The following is a 20,627-nucleotide window of genomic DNA, read 5'->3' on the forward strand; positions in this document are numbered from 1 at the left end:
AGGCCTCGGGCCCTGGCCCGGGCAGCAACCTCTGGTGGTGGCTGGCAGGTCACTGCTGCCCGCCCTCAGGTCCATTCCGGGGAGGGTCCTCGCCAGCCTGAGTCTCAGCTGGGTGCGGGGCACAGAGACGCTCAGAGGCCTTCCGGCCGGGCAGGCCTCGGCCTGGGTCTCTGTGTTGGGACGCCCGCTCGCTGTTCATGAGAGAAAATGCCCCTTCGTGGGCAGTTCCTCCAGGCCTGGGCATGAGCGTCTCCTTGCCCGTGTCCGGCTACAGTCTCCTCGCCTGGGCCCTGTGCCCGCTTGAGGACGGGGCGTTCTGGGCCTGGCACCACCGGCGCCAGCTGGGACCAGGTCACAGTGTGGGTCCTCAGCCTGCTCAGACCCACCAAGTCAGGTGCTAAGGAGGCGTTGTGCCGCCGGCTGGTTGTGGGGATCGCGGTGTTAGGGACACGGCTCCGGGGCACTCAAGTCACGGATCAGCAGCCCTGGAGACCGGTGTCTGGCCAGCTCTCTGCCCGTCGACGTCCAGGGGCCGGGGTCCCCTGATGCCCCTGCAGGCCCGGCTGCCGCCCGGTTCAGAAAGGCTCCTGGGGGCTGCTTTGAGCCCCACTCTGTGTCCCACCCCGAGAACCCCCCTCTCGGGCCCATCCCGTTACCATGTGGTCAGCGAGCAGGTAGGGGAAGGATGCGGGGAAGGTCCGGGCTCAGGCCAATGTCCGAGGGTCCAGCGGGCCCATCCCCTGGGACAGCCTGGGGGCCGGAGGGGTGAGGGACTCGGACACCGTGGCTTCGCCAGTTACAAAGGTCTGCTCTGGGGGCAGGGGGTGGGGGTGGGGTCCAGGAGGTGGCGCTCGCAGAACCGGCCCACGGGGGCCATGGGCTCCGGCCCAGGAAACCTGCCTTCTAGCAGCTGTCTGTCAACTGCACTAGAGTGCCCGTGACCCCTGGCCAGAGTTCCATCCGCAGGGACAGCAGTCTCGCAAGGGACGCAGGCTGACCGTCACCCAGGCTGTTGACAGTTTGCTTTTCCACATGAGAACCTTCCTCCGTTTGGGTTCTGACCTGTGGTCGCGAGGTGGACACTCAGTCCCCTGTGGGGACCATGGGAACCGAGTGGCCACGTGGAGGAGAAGGCAGGGTCGCGGGGGCGGCAGTGTGGGGTGGGGTCAGCCTCCAGCCGAAGCCAGAAACCTGCAATGTCATCAAAACCAGAGCAACTCCAACACTTGAACTGAAGGGAAACTTTATTAGTCTTCTTGTTAAAGCAATCTAATTTAAAAATGAGCTGAAGTTAAGAAAAAAGAAAGAACACGACACCTTCCACAGACAGACAGACAGACAGACAGACAGACAGACAGACGGGGCAGGGGTGCTGGGAAGGGGCCTCCTGGTCAGATCTTCTCCATCTTGGAAATGAGGTCATCACAGATTCGGGTCAGTTCCTCGTTTTCCTTAGTCTGAAGGAAAAAACAAATAAACAGGGGTTTGACTTTTTTAATATAAAGATTTTAGTGTCCACATCTAACGTAGAGCTTGAGCTCGCGACCCAAGATCAAGAGTCACGTGCTCCACTGCCACTGCCCAAGCCGGCCGGACCGGATCCCTGGGTTCTACACGATTCCCGGGAGTAGACCACGGGGCCTAGAACTAGAAGGCCCAGTGCTAGAAGGGACTGGCGACCAGCCCCTGCTACGGGGCAGGTCCCCAAGCCAGGAGGGTCCCTCCCTTCATGTCCCACCCAGGGGCCGGGGCCCCGGGGGCTCGCCTTCTGCTCAACCGTCTTCTCCAGTGACTGGACGCGCGTCTGCTCCTTCCTCAGGCTGGCCTGGAAGGCCAAGGCCTCCGCCTGGGCCTTGCTGCGCACCTGGGCGATCTCCTCATTGGCGCTGGAGACGCAGAGGGCGGGGTGAGATGGTCGAGGACCGGGGTCCGGGGGAGCTGGAGGGTCTCCCTCCCCAGGCTGGCCGGACTTTTCTCCACCCATTCCCAGCCCCGCTGGGCCCCTCCCGCCACCACTCACCGCTGGAGTTTCTCCTCCGCGTGGGCCTTCAGGGCCTGGTACCGCTGGGCCTCCTTTTCAATTCTCGCTATGTAATCCTCCACACATCTCTTCAGCGACTCTTCGTTCTTGAAAGAATGAGCAGACGCGAACCGCTAACTCTGTTGGAGCCCGTCAGGCCTGGCTTTTGGGGGATCCCGGGTCAGGTGTGGATGCGCCCACGACCAAGGGGCTCTGGGGTGTTAACACAATAGCTCTGACAAGGCAGGCTGCGTGGACACAGCAGCAGGCCTCCCCTCCCGGCTTCCGTGGCCGCCCACGGCCCCCCTACCCACCCCCCTCAGCCTGCCCGGCGCGCAGAGCCCACGGGTACGGCCCTGTCTCTCCGCTGACCACGGGCGGACACCAGGACACGCGGACAGGGCTGTCTACCGAAGGGCCGCGTGGGGACAGCCGTGCGGCCAGTCTTCTGCCTGGTTTCAGGCAACGACAGAACCCACAGATGAGGAGCAGGGGTGTGGCCAGGGGTACGGTCAGGGGGAAGGCTAGAGGCTGAGGCCCCATGCCCCCGGGGTCCCACGCCGTCCCCTGGCCCCATGTTTAAGAACAGCGTTAGCTCCTAAACCGTCTCCCGGTCGTAGAAAGTTCTCTGCCGGCTCCCTCCACGCAAGGCGTATGGCCCGACAGCTCTCGGGTCCCCCCCTGCGTCAGGCTGCCTTTCCCCCTCCCCCCAGCCCCCCGCCCTGGGGGCTGCAGTCAGGCCCCCGCACCCCCTGTGCTGGTGCGTCACGGCAGCCGGGCTCAGCCGTGTCCCCCAAGTCATGCTCTGCCTTAGTCCTGGGCCCGAACCTCCACCTGGTCCTTTCCCGAGGCCTCTGCTGCAAGGACGCTCGTAACTATGGGGATCAGGCGCCGTCGGCCTGTGGCAGTGCCTACCTGAGGGCAGTGCGGGGGTGGACAGGCCTGGAGGGGAGGAGGCAGCTGGGGGGGTGGGGGTACCGGCCGGGTGGCTTCCCCCACCACAGCTGAGAGGTGCAGGCACACCCCACCCGGGTCCCTCACCTGCCACCTTGTGGGTCTGTTTCTATGGACTGTGACCCTGGCTCAGGTGTTTCCAGTCTCCTGTGCTAACTATCTAGTCAGCTATCTTTCAAGGAGTTTCGAGCTTTAAGGACTTTCTTCTGCACAGCAGAAACACCACCAGCTGCCCCAGAGTCATGGTGAGACAGCGCGAGCTCGGCCTGGTCCCCGTCCTCTAGGGCCCTTCAAGTCCCCGCTCCTCACGGCAACAGGCCCTGCCTTTCAGCTCTCTGTGCGGCTGGCTCCCTCCTGCCCGGCAGGTGGCACCTTCCAGGCCCCGTCCGGCCCTCCTCAGGGGCCTCAGGCTACCGCTCCCGCCCCCGGCACAGGCCGGTCCCAGCATCTCGCAGTCACCGGGCCGTCCCTCTACCACGCGGGGGCCTCCCTCTGCCCTCCTGCAGGCCCACCGTGCCCAATGGGCCAGGCCCTCCTCCAGAAGGCAGCCGCCTACTCCTTGGGGCCCATGGGGCTCTGCCTCCAGTCTGGGCCCCTCGGCGCCCCTGCTCACGTGCCCGCACGTCCCTAGGCACACGGTGGACTCCCCCACCTGGGCCCACCGGCGAGGAAAGACACAGCCCGGCGCCCAGCTGAGTGATCTTTGTGGAGAGACTGCAGCTTCCTGGACAAGGTCAGGACCCAGGACAGGCCTGGTCGGGGGCTGACCACAGCCCCCCAGGGACCCTGTGGGGGAGGACAGGCACATGCCCGCTCGCCGCCACCTACCGTGCGGTACCCCTCGATCACCTCCTTCTGTTTCTCGAACCGCTTGAACAGGTCAGAGAAAGACTTTTCCATGGAGCTCAGGTCTGCAGTCAGCTGCTCTTTCTCCTTCAGAATCTTCTCGATCTCAGCTTTTGCGAGTTCCTTCTGTTTCTGAGCCTCCTCTTGAGAAAAGAGGAAGGGGCACTGGGGATCAGAGGAGCACAGGCGAGGGCGAGCAGGGGTGGAGGGGTGGAGGGGTGGAGGGGTGGAGAGGCGGGCGACCCCACCCATGGTCCCGCATGGTCCTGCTAGTGACTGGGCGACGGGGCCCCTCTCTGGGGTGACCTTCCAGAGCAGGGCCTGGGGGGGGGGGGGGCACAAGTGCCCAGGGTCAGGCGACAGGAACCTAGGGCCCCACGGAGCCTGCAGCCACCGGTCTGTCCCCACTGCCGGGGAGGGCGGGGGGGGAGCTCCACGGGGCTCAAGACTTGCCCCGGGTGAAGACTGGTGCCCCCTCCGAGCCCCGCCTGACACACAGCCCCCTGGGGGTGCAGGGGCAGACCGCAGAGACAGCGCCCAGGGCGGCGTGCTGCCCTGATGCCTGCAGGGGCCCCAGGTACCTGCCCAGGGTCTGGCCCGTTTTGGGGCTGACCAGCACCAGGCCCGCGGTACCGCCGGGGCTGCAAGGTGCCAGCACTCACCCATCGCCTGGTACACGATCCCCTCGAACCCGTCCATTATCTTCCTGCGGGGAGAACAGACGTGCCTGTGGCGGCCCGCAGTGGGTACCCTGAGCTGCGCGGAGCCGGCCACGGGCCTTACCCCATTTCCAGGTTTTTCGCGTGGAGCGTCTCACACCTGCTCCTGAGCAGCACGTTCTCCTGTCGTGTGGCTTCCACCTGCACAGACCACACGGCAGGTGGTGAGGGGTGAGGGGTGAGGGGGGATGGGCGGTGGAGAGCACTGCAGGGGCGAGGCCAGCTGGTACCCAGGGAGAGCACAAGTCCCCTGGGGGCATCGTCTGTCAGAGACGGGTGGGTCCCCCTTGGTGGGCAGGCACATAGCAGGGGTCCCCGCGGCCCCCGGGAAGTATGCCTGTTTGTGGGGGATGCCTCCCACTATAGGCGAGACTGAGAGAGCAGCCAGCAGAAGGGATGGGGCCAGTTCCGAGCAGGGCCAGGGGGCCAGGGGGCCAGAGGACTGGACAGGACGCTGCTGCTGGCAGATGATGTCCCCATCTGGGCCCCGCACGCAGGCCTCCCAGCAGAGGCCTGGCTAAACACTGCCCAGGGGACGGTGGGGGCAGCGAGGGGACTCGGGGGCTCAAGGTCCAGCGGTCCTGCTTTACGACCCCTGGGGTGGCTCAAAGCAGTGCCCTCGGAGGACACCCGAGACCCTCCGTGTGCAAACAGGTGCTCTGTGAGATGCCGGGTGGGAACACGGGAGCCCCAGCAAGCCGACACCCACGACCCTCCCTGCAGCCGCACGAGGGGAGCCGGCCGCCCCACGCCACGTCCTCACCGCTGCGTCCATGTCCTTCTGGCTATACTGTGGCACCTCCACGATGGAGCCCACGATGGGGCCCGTGGGCAGCAGGGGACCCCCAGGCCCGAAGATGCACGGAGGGGCGTCCAACACCTGCGGGGGTGGGGAGAGGGGACACATCAGCTGGGCCACATGCTCCGACACGCACCTCCAGCTCTACCCTGCCATCGGGGGAGAGGCCCGCAGAGGCCGGGGGCCTCTGGTGCCGCACGGCGACCAAGGGGCCCTCACCGCCCCCTCCCCACCTGCCCAGCATGAAGTCAGGCCCTCGACAAGATGCATTCGTGCGTCACTTACGGCAGCGCCCGGGGCTCCTAGGAAGTCCAGGTCCAGCAGCTTCGCCTCGGGCAGGCTTCCCGAGGACGGCGCAGCCACGTCCTGTGTGCTGAGACCCCACAAGGGAAGGTAATCGCACCTGTTTCCCCCCAAGCCCAGAGAAGAACCGTCCTCGGGTTCGTGGGTCGCACGGCCTGTTGCAAGTGCTCGGGCTCGGCCTCTTGACGGGCACGGGGACGCGGGCACCGCACAGACACGGGACGGGGAGGGCGCCCGAGCGCCCACAGAGCCTCATGAGCAAGGCCCCCCCGCCGTCCCGCCCGCACCTGGCGGCTCCCGAGGCCGAGCCACAGTGTCCCCACTCCGTCCGGAAACCTCCCCTGCTGCTCGGAGCCCACGGCCATGGTGGGGGGCGGGGGCTACCTGCTGGCGTCCGGGGCCGCGGGCACCGGTCTCTGAGGGCTGTCCTTCAGGAGCGGGTCAAACTTGAGGTACAGGGACTGTTTCCTCAGGGCTGACTCCTTAAACTGAAGGGACGGGCACGTCAGCGGGGTCGCAGAGGTCCCCGACAGGGGGACCGCAGCACACCAGGAGCCGCCACCTCCCGGGCGGAGTTCACATCCACACCGGGGCCCGAGACGGGGCCCCGAGGGGCCACCGGGAGACCCGCGCGGCCGTCACAACACCGGTCCCGCATCCCGGGAAGGTGCGGAGGCCGCCGGTGCTCGAGCACAAGGACCCGCGTGACCTCGGGGGTGCGACAGTGGCACAGGGCCGCTCTGGGAGAGCCGCGCTTGGGGAGAGGCTGCCGGGGCGGCGCCGGGGACTCACCGAGGAACTCCCGAACTGCTCCAGATAGTCCACGTCGGCCCCCGTGCCTAGAACTGAGAGGCGGCGCGTCGGCGGGGCGGGCCGGCCCGGGCCGTGACCCTCCCCCGCCACCCCTGCGGCCGGGAGTGACCACCCTTCACGTTGAAGCGGGGTTCCTGGCCTCTAACGGCGCTTGGGGCCACGTCACGCCGTGGGGCTGTCCTGTGTGCCGCAGGGAGCAGAGTGGCAGCTCTCCAGGCGGGACAACCCGGGGTTCCCAAGGGACCGGACCGCCCAAGTCGGGAACTGCTCTCTAGAACCATTGTCCAGACTCCTGGAGTTCCTGAGGACATCCCCCGTCCTTAAAGAGCCTAAGGGCGCCTCACACCACGCGGATTAACCCACATGAATCGAAAACCCAAACAGAACAACGCGAAAGCCTTAGGAAGCCGGTGGGCAAATCCTCACAATGTTGGATTTGACCATGGTTTCCCAGACCTCAGGCCAAAAGCACCAATAGCAAAAGAAAAAACAGGTAGATCAGACTTCCAGGTCAACGTTTGTGCTTCAAAGGACTGAGAAAGAAAGGACAACCCCCGGAAAGAACATTCTCCAAGCCCTAGATCTCACAGGAAACGCTTAGCGGGGACAGGTTTGAAACCCTGACTGGGTAACAAAGAGGAACACTCCAGGAAGACAACAGAGTACCCAGCAGGCCTTCCACAAAACCTGTGAGGGGACGTGAAGAGATGCTGGTCCCCAGGGAGGCGCCGAGGTGGCGCCTCACCGCCCCCTGGACGGTGGGCATCGAAGTCCGAGACGCGCAGGTGCTGACGAGGACCCCCAAACACCGCGGCTGTACGGTCGCCAAATGGTGCCGCCCCTCTGGAAAGCCACCCGGCGGTGGCCCCGGCACTTTCACACACCGCGACCCCGGACCCGGACCCCTTCCAGGTTTACGCCCAAGAGAGGCGGAAAGCTGACGTCCACACGAATCCGTGTACACGGATGTTCGCGGCAGCCTTCTACCAGCCGTCCAGAGCAAACGGCCCACGCGGCCACCGGCCGTTGAGTGCTTTGCAAGTGTGGTCCATCCACACAGTGGAACGATCTCGGCCGTGACAAGGGCGCGCTGACACCCACTACAACATGGATGAACCTTGAGAACGTCACGTTCGGTGAAAGGAACCAGACACAAGACCCCGCGTCACGGGACTCCAGGGTCCCTGTGGGGACGCGGGCCTGTCCTAGCCGAGCCTGTCCGCGGTTTCGGGACCCCCGTACAGTGAGGACCCTCGATCATCCTGTCACAGACGAGCCCTACGTGCCACTGCCAGTCTTCCCTCTGCCCGGAGGTTAAGCAACCGAAATGGAGACCCCAGCAGGTTGTGTCAACGTCTACTAGGGCAACTCGATCCCACCCGTGTTGAAGCTTCAGAGCTTCCGGTACATCAGCCTGGGTGCTCTGTCCTAACAGCAACTCTGCAACCCTGTGAATCTGCACAGAACCTCCTGCGTGACTCCCGTCTACTCCCTTGAGCCTCCGACCTCCGTTCCTAGAAGTCCTTTGGGTTTGCGGCTGTGCCCCGAGAATGACCACCTTCTGCCCAACCCGAAGCCCCTGCGTGGATCACTTAAAGCCCAGAAAGAGAGCTGCTGGGAAGCCGCCGCCAGGTACAGGCACGGACGGAACGGCAGGCCACCAGCAGGGACAGACCAGTGACCAGGGACAACGTACGTACCCTCAGCGGGGTCTCGGAAGTGCTCCTCATCCAGGTCCGAGGGGGGCTCCGGCCCGTGCGGAGGAGGGGGCGGCGCTGACGCACTGGCACGGCCCGCGGCTCCCTCCTGGAAGGAGGATGGCTCCGTGGGGGCACCCTGGGGCAGCCGAAGGTCCTGCACGGGACCCCTGCATCACCCAGTCTTGTCTGGGCACTGTGTCCCACCCGGCCCCCGTATGAACGTGATGACAGCACACACGTGCACGCGGCCCTACCTCGCCCCCTGCGCCTGAGGTCCCTGCCGTGGTCTGCGTCACGGGTATGTCATCTGCTGAGGCCGAAGGCACCTGCCTGAAGAGATGGGGTCAGCCGGGCTTGCACCCCTGTCCCCCCACCAGCCAGGTGCAGGGGTGAGGCCTGCAGCCCGGCCCACCTCAACTGCACAAGAACCACAAACCTCAAAGGACACCCGGGCCAGGAGCTCCAGGGCTGTTTCAACTCAAAAAGCAAACCCCAAGCCTTCATTTTTCACTAGGAAACTGGCAAAACACACTGGAGGGAGGGGAAGTGGGTGCTGGGGCCGGGAGGCCCTCCCGGTGTGGTTCCAATACCGGGCAGGTAGGGTGCACGTGCCAGAGGGGCAGTCCCCGGATGCCCACCAAGGCCGTGTGTACAAGTGTGGGGGCCGGGCACCAGCTAAGCTTCTCTCGGGGACCCAGCACTTGGTGGCCACTCAGCAGCCGTCCCCAGAGAGTGCGAGAGAGCATGAAACACCACCCCAAGTGTGGATGGCCACTCCACCGGCTTTGGAAGTAGACAGAACTTGCTAGAAATCTTTCTAGGTTTCCAGGTTCATTACAGATAATGCTCTTAAGAAAGCACAAAGACTGGGGGGGAAAAAAAGTGCCTGGTTGGCTTTGTCAGTCGAACATCTGACTCTTGACTTCCATTGGGCTCTGCCCTGAGTGTGATGCCTACTTAAGAGTTTCTCTCTGCCCCTCTCCTCCTCTGCCTGTGCACACGCTCTAAAATTTAAAAAAAAAAAAAAAAAAAAAAAAATTGAAAAAACAAAAAAGTAGCACAAGAGCTGCCCACACCCCTGTGGAGTGGACGGAACGGGGCACCGCTGTGCACTCCCCTCTGTGATCTTTCACCAGCCGTCTAAGGTGGCCGTGAGCCCCCTCCTCAGTCTCAGGACCCACGACCGGCAGCTGCCTTATGCAGCCTATGTATGCTCCAAGGCCCCTCCTCGGGGGCACGTGTAAGTGGCATCTCTGGCCTGGGGTCCTCTGGTGTGCTGAGTGACCAGCCACCCCACCGCCACCACCACCAAGTACTCACTGGCTCAGGGGGCAGTGCCCTGTGGCCTCCAGGCCGGCCTGCGGCTGCTTGGTCACAGTCCCTGCGGGCCTGCTCTGGGGGCACTCTGGGGGTAGGGTCTCTCCTCCACTTTCAAATGGGTTAAAGTTCGGGTCATCCAGCTTGCTCCAATCCAGGTCGTAAGACCCCCGGGGGAGGGGAACGGGCCCCTCACCTGCCTCCTCGGGTGCCTTTTCCTGCCTCGGCTCTGGTATCCTAGAGGGAGGTTTAAGGCTGGGTCCCTTCCCTGCTTTCCCTCTGCTGACGGCATTGGCAGACAAATCAAATTCTAGCCCTGTGGGCCCGCGCCTCCAAGAGGCAGCCTGCTGGCCGTCGGCTTCTTCCTTCTGAGGACTTGGGGATGTGGCCCCTCCAGCGTTCAGGGGGCCATCCAGGATGGTGTTCCCAGGACCAAAAGTGTCTTCAGGGCCAGCGGGGGCCTCGCCAGGCAGGTCTTCGAGGGGCCCTTCTCCACCTGCTCCTTTGAGGAGAGTAGCTGGGGGCAAAGTAGCCCCAGCTGAGGAAGCAGGGACCTGGCTGGAACTTTCTCTGGCAGCCCCACGAGGACCTTCCCTTCTGTCCTGGAGACCCATCTGGGAAGGGTCTTTTAGGATTTCTGAGGTGGATATAATACTTTTCTCGAAGAAACAAGAACAAGCATTTTCCTCCAAGGCTTGCTCAGGGCTCCTAGGCGTTTGTCCTAGAGATGCCACTTGATTTTCAAGACTTTCTGGCATCTGGGGAGAGCTTGAGGGACCCAGGCTGGCCAGGGGAGCAGAGGTGGGTCCACTGGAATACGGCCTATCTTCAGAGGCTGGTCTCACATCCCCTGGAGGCAGGCTGGCATTGCCCATCAATGGTTTCTGGACAATTCCATCGGTCGTTTTGGTGTCAACTTCCTTGGTGAACTGTTGGCTTTTTAGAAACGAACTTAGTTAACGCTAAGGAACCTGTGAGCTTTGTCACTAGATTTTAGTAAGAAAACATGAGCTAAAGACAAGAAAAGAATGTTTAGTCGATCTTCTTCCTGGGATTAACTTTCTCAAGCGTTTCCTCATAAGTCAACACTGCCGGGCCAACTAGGTCACATGGGTTTCTGAGAGACGTAGACAAACGAATAGCCACAGTTAAGGTTTTCTGTGCTAGCCTATCTTCCCTGTTCAGCCGGGACCCACTAGCTACATAGTCAGGGACAGGGCACAGGTGGATCAAGGTTTTTCACCGCAGAGAAAGGCAAGGTCGAGAACTCTGCCCGCAGACACGGCAGGGTTTGACAGCAAGAGTGTCCAAGCGGGCGTGCAAGCAGAGAGGTGACCAGGGGGGTGTGAAACCAGGAAGAAGCCAGAGTGTCCTTCCTTAAAGATGCGATCAGACCTTTCATGAAAGAAAAGCCCAGGCCGATTTGCTGGCGAAGGCACAGGAAGGGAGCAGACACGAAACTTAACCTTATCCTAAGCGTTTCATTGTCTGCTTTTCTACTAACAAATGACTCCCGACGCGAGCGCGCTGGGCACCGCACTGCACACGCTTAGAGAGGAAACCAGGAGGAACTCGACCAGACAGAATTTTCCTGCCGCATCTGCTGGAGTGGTTGCAAACGGCAGCACGCCAAGCAGCACCGACACTTACTTCTGTTTCTGGGCCCAGTTTTGGTGAGAATTTTCCAGCCCAACAGTGTCCTCCAGAGCAAAAGGAGCCTCGGGCTTGCTGCTCACGCCAGGACTCAAGATGCGGTGCGTCTGTGGGTCTCGCAGAGGAGTCTGAAAAGTCACCTGTTGGGGAAGGAGGAGACCCGTTCAACAGCTGGCGTCTTCACCACTCTGCCGGCAGTGCCCCCCCCCGCCCACCCTGACGTGCCCAGGAGAACGAGTCCCAGGGTGGCCTGACATGTGACACGCGGTAGATGTGACGCAGGCAAAACGTGCTTACTTTCGTAGCTTTGACTACGCTCTTGGGTGGCACATTTTCTTTCTGGGACAGACGAAGCACAGATAATCTTCCGGTAGGTTCTGGTGGCGAAAACAGGAACTCACAGTTTTCTGCACTTTTGTCACCAGTGACGTTTTCATCGTTGCAGATCTGCAGACTCATCCTGGAAAAGCAAACAGTGCGTGTCAGCGTGAGGGCTGTGTAGTCCGGATGAAAAGACACGACAACGAGCTAGCCCTGCAAGGCAGATGTCCCCTTCCTGCGCAGGTGGGTCACATCTCAGGCAGCACATCTTCTGCCAGGCAGTCCTTGTACTGCGTCAGGGGACCTGCCGCCTCCCAAGACAAAGAGCTAGAAGGACCTTCGGCCTGCAGCGCAAAGAGGAAGAGTCGGGTTTTCAAAACAACTTGGGTTTTGTGGGTAAAAGTCAGAAGACGGGTGTGCTGGCCTCTCAGAAACCTGGGTCTCCCCTCAGGCCTCTGCTGAAGGCACCGAGGCCGCAGCACAGCTGGAGAAGGCTGCCAAGCTAGCAGAAAACAGGAAAGCAGAGGGGTGCTGTGACTTCTCTTCCACCACAGGCTGGGAATTGGGGGTACACCAGGGCCAAGGCCCAGAGGAAGAGCGGGACGAGGCAGCGACCAGCAAGGTGAAGAATTACTTGGTAGGGGTTGAGGAGCTTCTACATTGAGACTTGGGAGTCTAGAGACATGCACCAGGGACCTCCACTGAGGCCCAGGGGGCTCTAGAACAGTCCCCCTCCGCCCTCCCAGGGTCCTCATGATGGTTACCAGCATCACACTCCCAACCCAGGAGTCACAGGAGAACCTAGCCAAGGGAACATCACAGGTGTTTTGCTGGAGGCTGCAGCTTGAAGAGCAAGGCCAGGGTGGCTGGAACAGAGGGAGCAGAGGTGGCCTGGAAAGAGGCGGGGTCAGGGTAACAAGATGCCCTGGAAGATGTGGGGATGGGGCCGTGTGTGTGGAGGTTGGGGAATGGGCAGGAGGGAAGCGTGGGGTCAGAAGCTCCTGCAGACGGTCAGGGGTGGAATGATAGGCTCTGGCTTGGCCAGCAGGCCCACGAGGCACTTGGGAGTGGGAGAGAAACAGGAGGCAAGGACGACTCAGGTTTTTGGGGAACAACTGGGGAAAGCAAGAAGGGGGCAGGATGGCTGTGGGGTGAATGAGGGAAGGGTCTAGAGGACACCTTTCTGGCATTCTCTCCCCTGAGGAAGGTGGCGAGACCTTGGCGGGGCCTGTCGGGTTTGGCTTCCGCTGACGATGGCGGCCGGGAGCAGAGGCCGCCAGGAGCAGAGGCCGCCAGCCCAGGCGGCCTTGTGAGCAGAAGTGCGGGGCAGGAAACGGGGGGGGGGGGGGGGGGGGCGGAGCTGCGTGGAGCAGGTGGGGAGAATCGGCAATACCGGGAGGGCTGGAGCCTAGGTTTCTGCGGCAGGTGCAGCTGGAGTCAGCCATGGCTCCCAGGTGGGGTGTGGAGAAAGCAGCATGAAGCTGCCCCGCAGAGCCGGGAAGGGCCGGAGATTAGGAGCCCAGTTTCGGACACCACGCGGCGAGCCGGTGGTGTTAAGGGTGGGAGGTGCACATTTGCAAGGCACGCCTACCGGTGGTATTTGAGGCTGGACGAGGTCAGGGGGTGATGGGAGGGGAGGCCAGCGGACCAGGCCGCGAAGGACCCTGACACATGGACCTCCCAGAGGGCGACGAAGGAGCAGGGAGGCACCAGTAGGCAGGAGCCCACCAGGCGTCGGGAAGCGGGGAAGAAGTCAGCCAGCTCCACTCCCGGGCTGTGACCGGAGACCAACAGGACACGCGGGCTGCTAGGGGCCCCGGCAGGAAGGTGCCCCTGCAACGGCGGCCGTAAAAGCCGGCGGGCTGTGCTCAAGGGTGAGGGGGTGCCGTGTGGACAGGGGACACGGGAGCCTCCGGAGAAGCCGGAGAGGGAGGAGGTCCTGTCAAGGGCGGGCGTAGCCCTGCTGTCGCGGAGTCGGGAGCCGGGGCGCGGGACCGGGGGAAGAGGCGGGGATGGAGCCCCAAGCCCAGGACCCCGCCGCCGCCGCCGCCTACCTGCCGGCGGCCATACAAAGCCGAAGGAGCGGGAGGCGCCGCCGAGTCCGGAACACCGTCCGCCCGCCGCCGATTCAAATACCGACGGTTGGCGCCCGCGGCCAATCAGCGCGCGGCCGGGGGCGGGACGCACGGGGCGCCGGCGGCTCCACTTCCGGGGGCGGGGCACGCTGGGCGCCGGAAGCCGTCGGAATCGCGGCTCGTCTACCTTGCGGAGGGGAAGGGAAGGGTTGCTGGCGGGCGGGGAGGTGACCTGGGCTCGCCGTCGCCCGGGGATCTCGGGTTCGGCTACGGACGCGATTGGGTTCCGCGGAAAGGCCAGGGCATGACAGCCATTGGCCCAAGCCGCAGTTTCCCCAGTTGTAAAATGGGGCTAGCTGAAACACCGCCCCCAAGGCGGGATAGAGCCAAACCCTCGCGAGGACTGTCGCGGACTCGCGACTTCGGGCTGTGCTGTGCGGGGCGCTGCAACTCCACTTCCCAGAGTGCCCCGCGGTAGACCTGGTGGCGGGACTCCATGCCCCAGGGGGCCCCGCGTCGACGTGACGTCTTCTAGAGCGTCCCACGCCGATCTGTGGGTGGGGACCCATGGCCCAGAATGCCCCGCGGGCGGGGACACCATCTCCCAGAGCGCCCCGCGCCGGCCGGCGCCCACCTGCCGGCGCCCACCGGCTCGGAGCTGTCGGGTCTGTTTCCCGTCGGGTGCTGCGGGCTTTTCTCCCTGACGGCTTCTTGGCGGCCGCGACAGCGCGATGGACAGCCCGGAGGTCACCTTCACGCTGGCCTACCTGGTGTTCGCCGTGTGCTTCGTGTTCACGCCCACTGAGTTCCACTCAGCCGGGCTCACGGTGCAGAACCTGCTGTCGGGCTGGCTGGGCAGCGAGGACGCCGCCTTTGTATCCTACCACTTGCGCCGCACGTCCGCCACGCTGCTGTGCCACTCGCTGCTGCCGCTCGGTGAGCAGGCCGGACCCTCCCCCAGAGAGTCCCCGGGGCGGGGCGCCGACCTGTGTCCCCCTTGGTGGACAGAAGTGGCCCCTCGGGCTCGCGGCCGAGTTCCGGGATCCCAGAGGTGGCTGGGCCGCGCGGGATTACCTCCCTGTGGAGAAGAGTCGGGGGAGAGTGAGCGGATCCCCGGTCGCCCCGAGCTGGGGAGAAACGGCTGACCCCGAGAGCCGAGGCTGTGGGCCGGCCGCCCCGTGCGCTCTGAGCCGGGCCTCTCGCGTCCGCTGCTCCCAGGAGTGGAGAGGAAGGTGCTGGCGGCAGCTGGTCGCTTGCAGGTGGCGGAAGTGTAGGCTTAGAATACTAGCGGGGAGCATAGTGATGCTTCGCCCAGCCAGGGCAGGTCGTGAGCTATTACGTGAGGCGGTGAGATTCCAACGGAAGGTGGAAGTGAGAAGGAGGCAGAGATGGGTAACCCCATGGGGGTGTCACAGGTGCAAAGGGCGGGGGCAAGATGCTTACACGTTGCCCAGGGGTTGGGCTGGGCGGTGATCCAGGTGCTATCGGGCCTCTCCGAGGCTTGTTTGCCAACTGGTCGGACACCGGGAATTGGCTGGAAAGCCGGTTGCTACCTGTGTGCGGGGGAGTTGTCTGGAGGATACAGAGCAGAAGCAGGTCTGGAAGGGCAGGTGGCTGGCTGGTAGGGGGCCCTGTCTATGGCTCTGTGGACTCCGGAGTTTCTAGCTGCCAGCAGGGCGCAGCAGCCTGGGCTAGGTGTGGAGAGCCACCTGGAAGGGGCTGGGCTGAGGCCAGGCATGAACAGGAGAGCTGCCTGCCTAATGGGGAAGGTGAGCAGAGGGGAGCCCATGGCAGGATGGAGACTGGGTCTTCGTGGTGAGCTGGTGGTCTCCATGACCAGCTTGGGCTCTCCACCTGCTGTCAGGGTAACTGTATGGCTTTCCCAGCCTGAGACCCCAGTACCCCCTTAGTACCCCTCAGATGAGGAAAGTGCAGTTCAGAACTTGGGCTCCCGGGAGGGTCGTGGGTTGGATTTCTGCCCCGGGAACTAAGGACCCCCACAGTTTTCTGGAGTCCCTTTATCTACACCTTTCCTATAACCTGTGAGGAGCTGAGCCGTCACCATGCTGCAGACGGACAGAAACCAGAACTTGGGGAGCTGAGTGACTCATGCAGGTGGAGGAGATGATGCAGCCTGGCCTTGTGGCCAGTCCTGGAGTCTTTTAGGAACTTGTCTTGAAAAGCTTTGAAACGTTATTGTGTGTTACCTGCTGCTACCTAGTAAGTTACTTTAAATGTAGTAACCTGAGCAACAGCAAACAGGTTACCATTATTTCTGGAACCTTAAGCGTGCCCACACAGCCCTTCACTATTTACTTTGTTTTGACATGCACATTGGCCCGGATCTGGCCTGCAGGGGCCCTGGAGCGTCCCCACGACTTTGTGCTGTGCGCCGTTATTCTTTGCTTACTGTTTGGCACAGGACATCCGTGCTCCGGGATGGGCCACGCTGTGATTTATTTGCCTCCTCAGAAGGGGTGGGGTTGAGAGGCCAAGGTCCCACCCCTGGGAGGGCCAGTGTGCAGCTCTGCCTTAGGGGGGGGGGACACAAAATTCTCGTATCCGTTTTGGCATTTTTAGTTTTTCCTATTTCAGTAATTGTGTACTACTTATGTAAAACTGAAGATGTAAATTAAAAATTTTTTTTTTCAACGTTTATTTATTTTTGGGACAGAGAGAGACAGAGCATGAACGGGGGAGGGGCAGAGAGAGAGGGAGACACAGAATCGGAAACAGGCTCCAGGCTCTGAGCCATCAGCCCAGAGCCTGATGCGGGGCTCGAACTCACGGACCACGAGATCGTGACCTGGCTGAAGTCGGACGCTTAACCGACTGCGCCACCCAGGCGCCCCTGAAGATGTAAATTAAAAATGTTTTTTCCTCGTTTATTTTACCGTTGTCATGGGCAAGGGTTGAACTGGGCCAGCCGTGGAGGCAGGTAAGGCTCGCCTGCCCTGGGGTACCATGGCCTGGCTGTGGGAGCCGACAGGGCAGAGGGCCAGGCCCGGGGCTGGGGATGAGGGGAAGCAACCCTCCCCCCGGAGGTACAGGGACAGCACTGTGGCCCTTGGTGGGCACTGGGAAGGGAGAACAATGGCTTGGCAGTCCCGATTTCTGCTGAGACCCTCCCCATCCTTTGTAGGGTACTACGTGGGCATGTGCTTTGCAGCTTCAGAAAAGCAACTCTACTCCCCCAGCCAGGCCCCGGAGACCTGGCGGCTCTTCCTCCTGCTGGCAGTGACCCTGCCCACCGTTGCCTGCACCCTGATCTACTACTGGTCCTGGGATCGGTGGGCCTGCCACCCACTGGCCCGCACCCTGGCCCTCTATGCCCTCCCGCAGTCAGGCTGGTGGGCCGTCGCCTCCTCCGTCAACACCGAGTTCCGGCGGATTGACAAGTTTGCCACAGGGGCACCTGGTGCTCGCGTGATTGTGACGGACACGTGGGTGATGAAGGTGACCACATACCGTGTGCACGTGGCTCAGCAGCAGGATGTGCACCTGACCGTGACAGAATCGCAGCAGCACGAGCTCTCACCAGACTCCAACCTGCCTGTGCAGCTCCTTACCATCCACGTGGCCAGCACCAGCCCCGCTGTGCAGGCCTTCGACATCCGGTAGGTGTGCCTGTGGCTAGGGTGAAAGTGAGGCTGGTGCAGCCAGAGGCGGCTGGTGCCCGGTGCCCAGGTTCCAGTCTCGCGCCTCTCTGGGAGGCCATGACGGATAGAGCGGGCTCTTCTGGCCACCGCTCCAGCGGGACCCTCCCTCCGGGCGCCTCATCCCCTCGCGCTCCCAGGTATTCTCTGCTGCTTTTTCCATGCACTCTGAGCCGCCTTCCACAGCTTTTTTCGGGGGAGCACACTGGGGACATTTGGGGGTGGTACAGGACCAAGGCTTGGTGGCTGCCTTGGCTCTGGGGCCCAAGCTGGGGTCTTCCCATCCCATTCAGGCTGCAGCCAGTCTGCTGTCCCTCTCCCGGGACCCACTTTGGGCCTGACCCCGTTGAAGGTCAGGTGTTCTGTGTTTCGGCTACAACCCCCCCCCCCCCCCCCCCCCGGTCCCTCTTTGCCCTTGGCTGCATCCCTTTGGGGCAGGTGGGTGGTGCTGGTTTTGTGGGCTCTGGCTTCAGGGCTGTCTTTGCTGGCTGGTCTTCATCAGGCAGCTGGGCTGTGTCTGAGCCCCCTGGCGTTCTGGGAGGTCGTGGGTGCCCTGTCACCCTAGAGGCGCCTTGGCATCCCCATTAGGAACGAAGCCCCGCCCTGCAGAAGGGCCTTGGTTCGACGGCCCCAGCCCAGCAGTCCCCACCTTGTGCAGGCTGAACTCCACGGAGTATGGCGAGCTGTGTGAGAAACTCCGCGCGCCCATCCGCAGTGCAGCCAACGTGGTCATCCGTCAGAGCCTGGGCGACCTGTTCCTGGAGACATTTGCTTCTCTGGTGGAGGTCAATCCGACCTACTCGGTTCCCAGCAGCCAGGTGAGGGCCAGGCGGGGTAGGTGGACTCCCACAGGCCATGCTCCCTCGGGGCCGGGGGGTCGGGGGGGGGGGGTGGCCCCACAAGGCCGCGCGGCCACACTGCTGGTGACCCTCTGGGCCCGCCCACAGGAGTTGGAGGCCTGCATTGGTTGCATGCAGACGCGTGCCAGCGTGAAGCTGGTGAAGACCTGCCAGGAGGCGGACGAGGGCGAGTGCCAGCAGTGTTACTGTCGCCCCATGTGGTGTCTCACCTGCATGGGCAAGTGGTTCGCCAGCCGCCAGGACCCGCAGCGCCCTGACACCTGGCTCGCTAGCCGCGTGCCCTGCCCCACCTGCCGTGCTCGCTTCTGCATCCTGGATGTGTGCGCCGTGCGCTGAGCCGGCCGGCTGGGCGAGGGAGTGGCCTTGGGGACCCCACAGCCACCGTGAGGAGCAGCCAGGCCTGCAGGCCCGTTTGTGTTGTCAGCCAAGGGTTCTTTTTCCGGCGTGACGTAGGAGGAGGGTTTTTGTTTAAAAAGGAGGTTTTCTGCTGCAGCTCTGGCAGTGACCGTGGGATGGGGCTTCTGTGCCTCTGCTTCCTTTGCTTCCTGTTTCACCAGGTGGGACAGGTGCTGGACACAGAATTCGGTGCGGTGTGGGGCCTGCTTCTGGAGCATTCTGAGGCCACCTGAGCTGTCTTCTGGGAGACCGGGAGTCTGCCCCTGTGGCTCTACCCTGAACCACTTGCCTTAATTTTATGCAGCACACTTGCCTCTTAGTTACGTACCAGACCCAGGTTTATCTAAACTGGTTGCAGTCTGTCCTCCGGGCTCCCATCTCCAAGCTGGCTGCTGGCCTTGTGGTGTTGTGTCTCCTCCGCACCCCACCAGGCTGCTCTGATGATCTGGGGGAGAGTCTGACGGTGTAGGGAGAGGCCTGGGGTGCAAGTCCAGGGCGAGAGCACTGTCTGGGGCTTCCTGGTGGCTGTTCCTGGATGGGGTGGCCCCTACCTGCTCCCTGCCTGGGGGAGATCCTGGGCTTCCTGTTAGAGGCTGGGTGAGGGGCTGGCTTCTCTCAACTCCCGCTCTTTAGTTGCATGCTTGTGGGGTTGCCTATCTCTTGGAGAGGCATGCACCTCCCCGCCTCCTGCTGCCCCCATGAGTCCAGGGAAAGGCTAAGCTTCAGACTCCTGGTTAGAGGGGGCACTGAGCTGAAGACACACACAGCGACGTCCTACGTCCAGGCAACAAGCTTGTTGGGACACAGCACAGGGCCGGCCAGTAGGGTCCTCCTGTGTCAGAAAGGGATGTGTGCCTCTTCCCAATTCCTGGTGGCACAGTTGAGAGGGCAGTCCCGGGCCCAGCTCTGACAGATGTGGTTGCCGGAGGGGGTCCTTGCTTGGAGCCCTCACATTCGTAGTCCTAAGCCCCCTAAGCCTGGCTGTTTTAAGCAGCGGTGATGGACCCAGCCGTTGGACTTGCCCAAGGCCACATCGGAACCCCAGGGATTTGGCAGTGGAGGTGGCTCAGTTTTGTGGACCCCCAGGGTACTCTGCAAATGAAGGCTGGCCATCAGAGGGGAGGACAAGCCTAGCCTCAGCCAGCCGTTTCCGGTGCTGCCAAAGGAGGGCTAGGTCAGGTTATTTTTATTACAAAAGAAAGTTACTTAGTTTTATAAAGATAAACGTATTGTAGCTAAGCGATACGGTATTTAATAAAATGATAGTCTGAAAACATACCGACTTAAATGGAGTATTTTGTTTTTCCGGATGTTCGAACTGGTAACCGGGAGAAGCCAGCTGAGAAGGAGCAGCACTGTGCCCACTTCAACGTACCCATTTTTGCTTAAAATGAGAAGGGAGGCAGGCGCTGTAGGAACCTTACCCTCCGTTTTTCCCGTTGCAGGCCAGGGTCTCAAGAAGTCCGTTTCCAGGGCTCCCAAGGGAGTGGGCCCAGCAGTTCTGGGCCTGCGGTTCTGGGGAGGGGGTTGTGGCCAGGGCCCTTGGGGTCAGCATGCAGGCACTCTAGATGTAGGGGCCCCCGTGGGAACGCTGTGGTGGCCCAAGGGCGTGGGTCCTGGGTGAGGCCTCCAAGCGCAGGGGTCGGGGTCATGGAGGGCCCGTGGAGCACGGAGGGGGGTGAGGGGGAGGGTCAGAGAGCCGGAGGCGGCGCCGAAAGCGGCGGAAGTAAACTGCGCAGCGGGGAGGACTGACGGGGGCCAGCGGCCCCGGGCCGGTGCGGCGGCTGTGGGCCGAGACCGCAGCGTCAGCGCAGCCTCCCTTTCCGGGTTCCCGTTTCCCGCCAGCGCAGAGACCGCCCCCGCGGGGCCGACCAATCAGAGACCCGCCGCCTGCCCGCACCCCCTCCCCCCCGGGAGCGCCCGCGTCGCGCGCTCGCCCCAATCTCCCGCCAAGACCCCCTTCCCCCGCCCGCGGAGGCGCGGCCGCTCCAATTCTAGGAGGGGGGCAACCTTTCTTCGGGCCTCTCCTCGTCCACTCGGACGGCGTCGGTCCGCCGCCTCCCCGAAGGCAACGGCGGGGCTGCGGGCCGGCGGCGCCCCGCCCAGGGTCGGGCAGCCCGCGGAGCGGGTTCTGCCGTCTGGACTCCCCCGCCCGCCCGGGCCCGATGGTCTCGCCCGACGCGGCGCGCGCGGGA

The 20,627-nt window shown here is 63.0% G+C and overlaps 2 protein-coding genes and 1 long non-coding RNA gene across 10 annotated transcripts; 1 reads left to right on the forward strand and 2 right to left on the reverse strand.

Moving 5' to 3' along the window:
• Positions 1-1,226: 1,226 nt before the first annotated feature.
• Positions 1,227-13,648, reverse strand: TACC3 (transforming acidic coiled-coil containing protein 3). 6 transcript variants are annotated; one of them, XM_053217726.1, is made up of 16 exons: positions 13,500-13,648; positions 11,422-11,584; positions 11,122-11,264; positions 9,475-10,407; positions 8,409-8,484; positions 8,155-8,260; positions 6,434-6,486; positions 6,026-6,129; positions 5,624-5,822; positions 5,303-5,419; positions 4,604-4,680; positions 4,483-4,526; positions 3,803-3,963; positions 2,021-2,127; positions 1,766-1,886; positions 1,227-1,457 (listed from the first exon to the last, which is right to left on the reverse strand). In XM_053217726.1, exons 1-16 carry the CDS (start codon positions 13,511-13,513, stop codon positions 1,392-1,394), a joined length of 2,484 nt encoding a protein of 827 aa, XP_053073701.1. In that variant the 5' UTR covers positions 13,514-13,648; the 3' UTR covers positions 1,227-1,391. The 6 variants fall into 6 exon arrangements, with proteins under 6 accessions (XP_053073701.1, XP_026920273.1, XP_026920257.1 ...); XM_027064472.2 differs by having other exon boundaries at positions 5,624-5,711; positions 8,155-8,308; XM_027064456.2 differs by having other exon boundaries at positions 5,624-5,741; positions 8,155-8,308.
• TMEM129 (transmembrane protein 129, E3 ubiquitin ligase) lies at positions 11,533-19,714 on the forward strand. 3 transcript variants are annotated; one of them, XM_027064763.2, is made up of 4 exons: positions 11,533-11,688; positions 16,663-17,137; positions 17,835-17,994; positions 18,124-19,714. In XM_027064763.2, exons 1-4 carry the CDS (start codon positions 11,670-11,672, stop codon positions 18,370-18,372), a joined length of 903 nt encoding a protein of 300 aa, XP_026920564.1. In that variant the 5' UTR covers positions 11,533-11,669; the 3' UTR covers positions 18,373-19,714. The 3 variants fall into 3 exon arrangements, with proteins under 3 accessions (XP_026920564.1, XP_026920614.1, XP_026920518.1); XM_027064717.2 differs by lacking the exon at positions 11,533-11,688 and adding an exon at positions 14,103-14,456; XM_027064813.2 differs by lacking the exons at positions 11,533-11,688; positions 18,124-19,714 and adding an exon at positions 14,100-14,456 and having other exon boundaries at positions 17,765-17,994.
• A 1-nt stretch (position 19,715) lies between these two features.
• Positions 19,716-20,609, reverse strand: LOC113601110 (uncharacterized). The gene is made up of 2 exons (XR_003422275.2): positions 20,443-20,609; positions 19,716-20,216 (listed from the first exon to the last, which is right to left on the reverse strand). It is a non-coding gene; the product is annotated as an uncharacterized LOC113601110 (long non-coding RNA).
• Positions 20,610-20,627: the final 18 nt, after the last annotated feature.

The sequence above is a fragment of the Acinonyx jubatus genome, chromosome B1, assembly GCF_027475565.1.
Source record: "Acinonyx jubatus isolate Ajub_Pintada_27869175 chromosome B1, VMU_Ajub_asm_v1.0, whole genome shotgun sequence".
Lineage (NCBI taxonomy): Eukaryota > Metazoa > Chordata > Mammalia > Carnivora > Felidae > Acinonyx > Acinonyx jubatus.

Excerpts from the sequence above, each read along its gene's own strand:
- TACC3 (XM_053217725.1), bottom strand. Across the intron at positions 6,487-8,154 it reads CTTCCGAGACCCCGCTGAGG|TTCTAGGCACGGGGGCCGAC; the intron begins GTACGTACGTTG and ends GCCGCCTCTCAG. Across the intron at positions 1,887-2,020 it reads GCGGAGGAGAAACTCCAGCG|CGCCAATGAGGAGATCGCCC; the intron begins GTGAGTGGTGGC and ends CTGCGTCTCCAG.
- TMEM129 (XM_027064717.2), top strand. The coding sequence starts at position 14,252 with ATGGACAGCCCGGAGGTCACCTTCACGCTGGCCTACCTGGTGTTCGCC. Across the intron at positions 17,138-17,834 it reads GTGCAGGCCTTCGACATCCG|GCTGAACTCCACGGAGTATG; the intron begins GTAGGTGTGCCT and ends CACCTTGTGCAG. Across the intron at positions 17,995-18,123 it reads ACTCGGTTCCCAGCAGCCAG|GAGTTGGAGGCCTGCATTGG; the intron begins GTGAGGGCCAGG and ends GCCCGCCCACAG.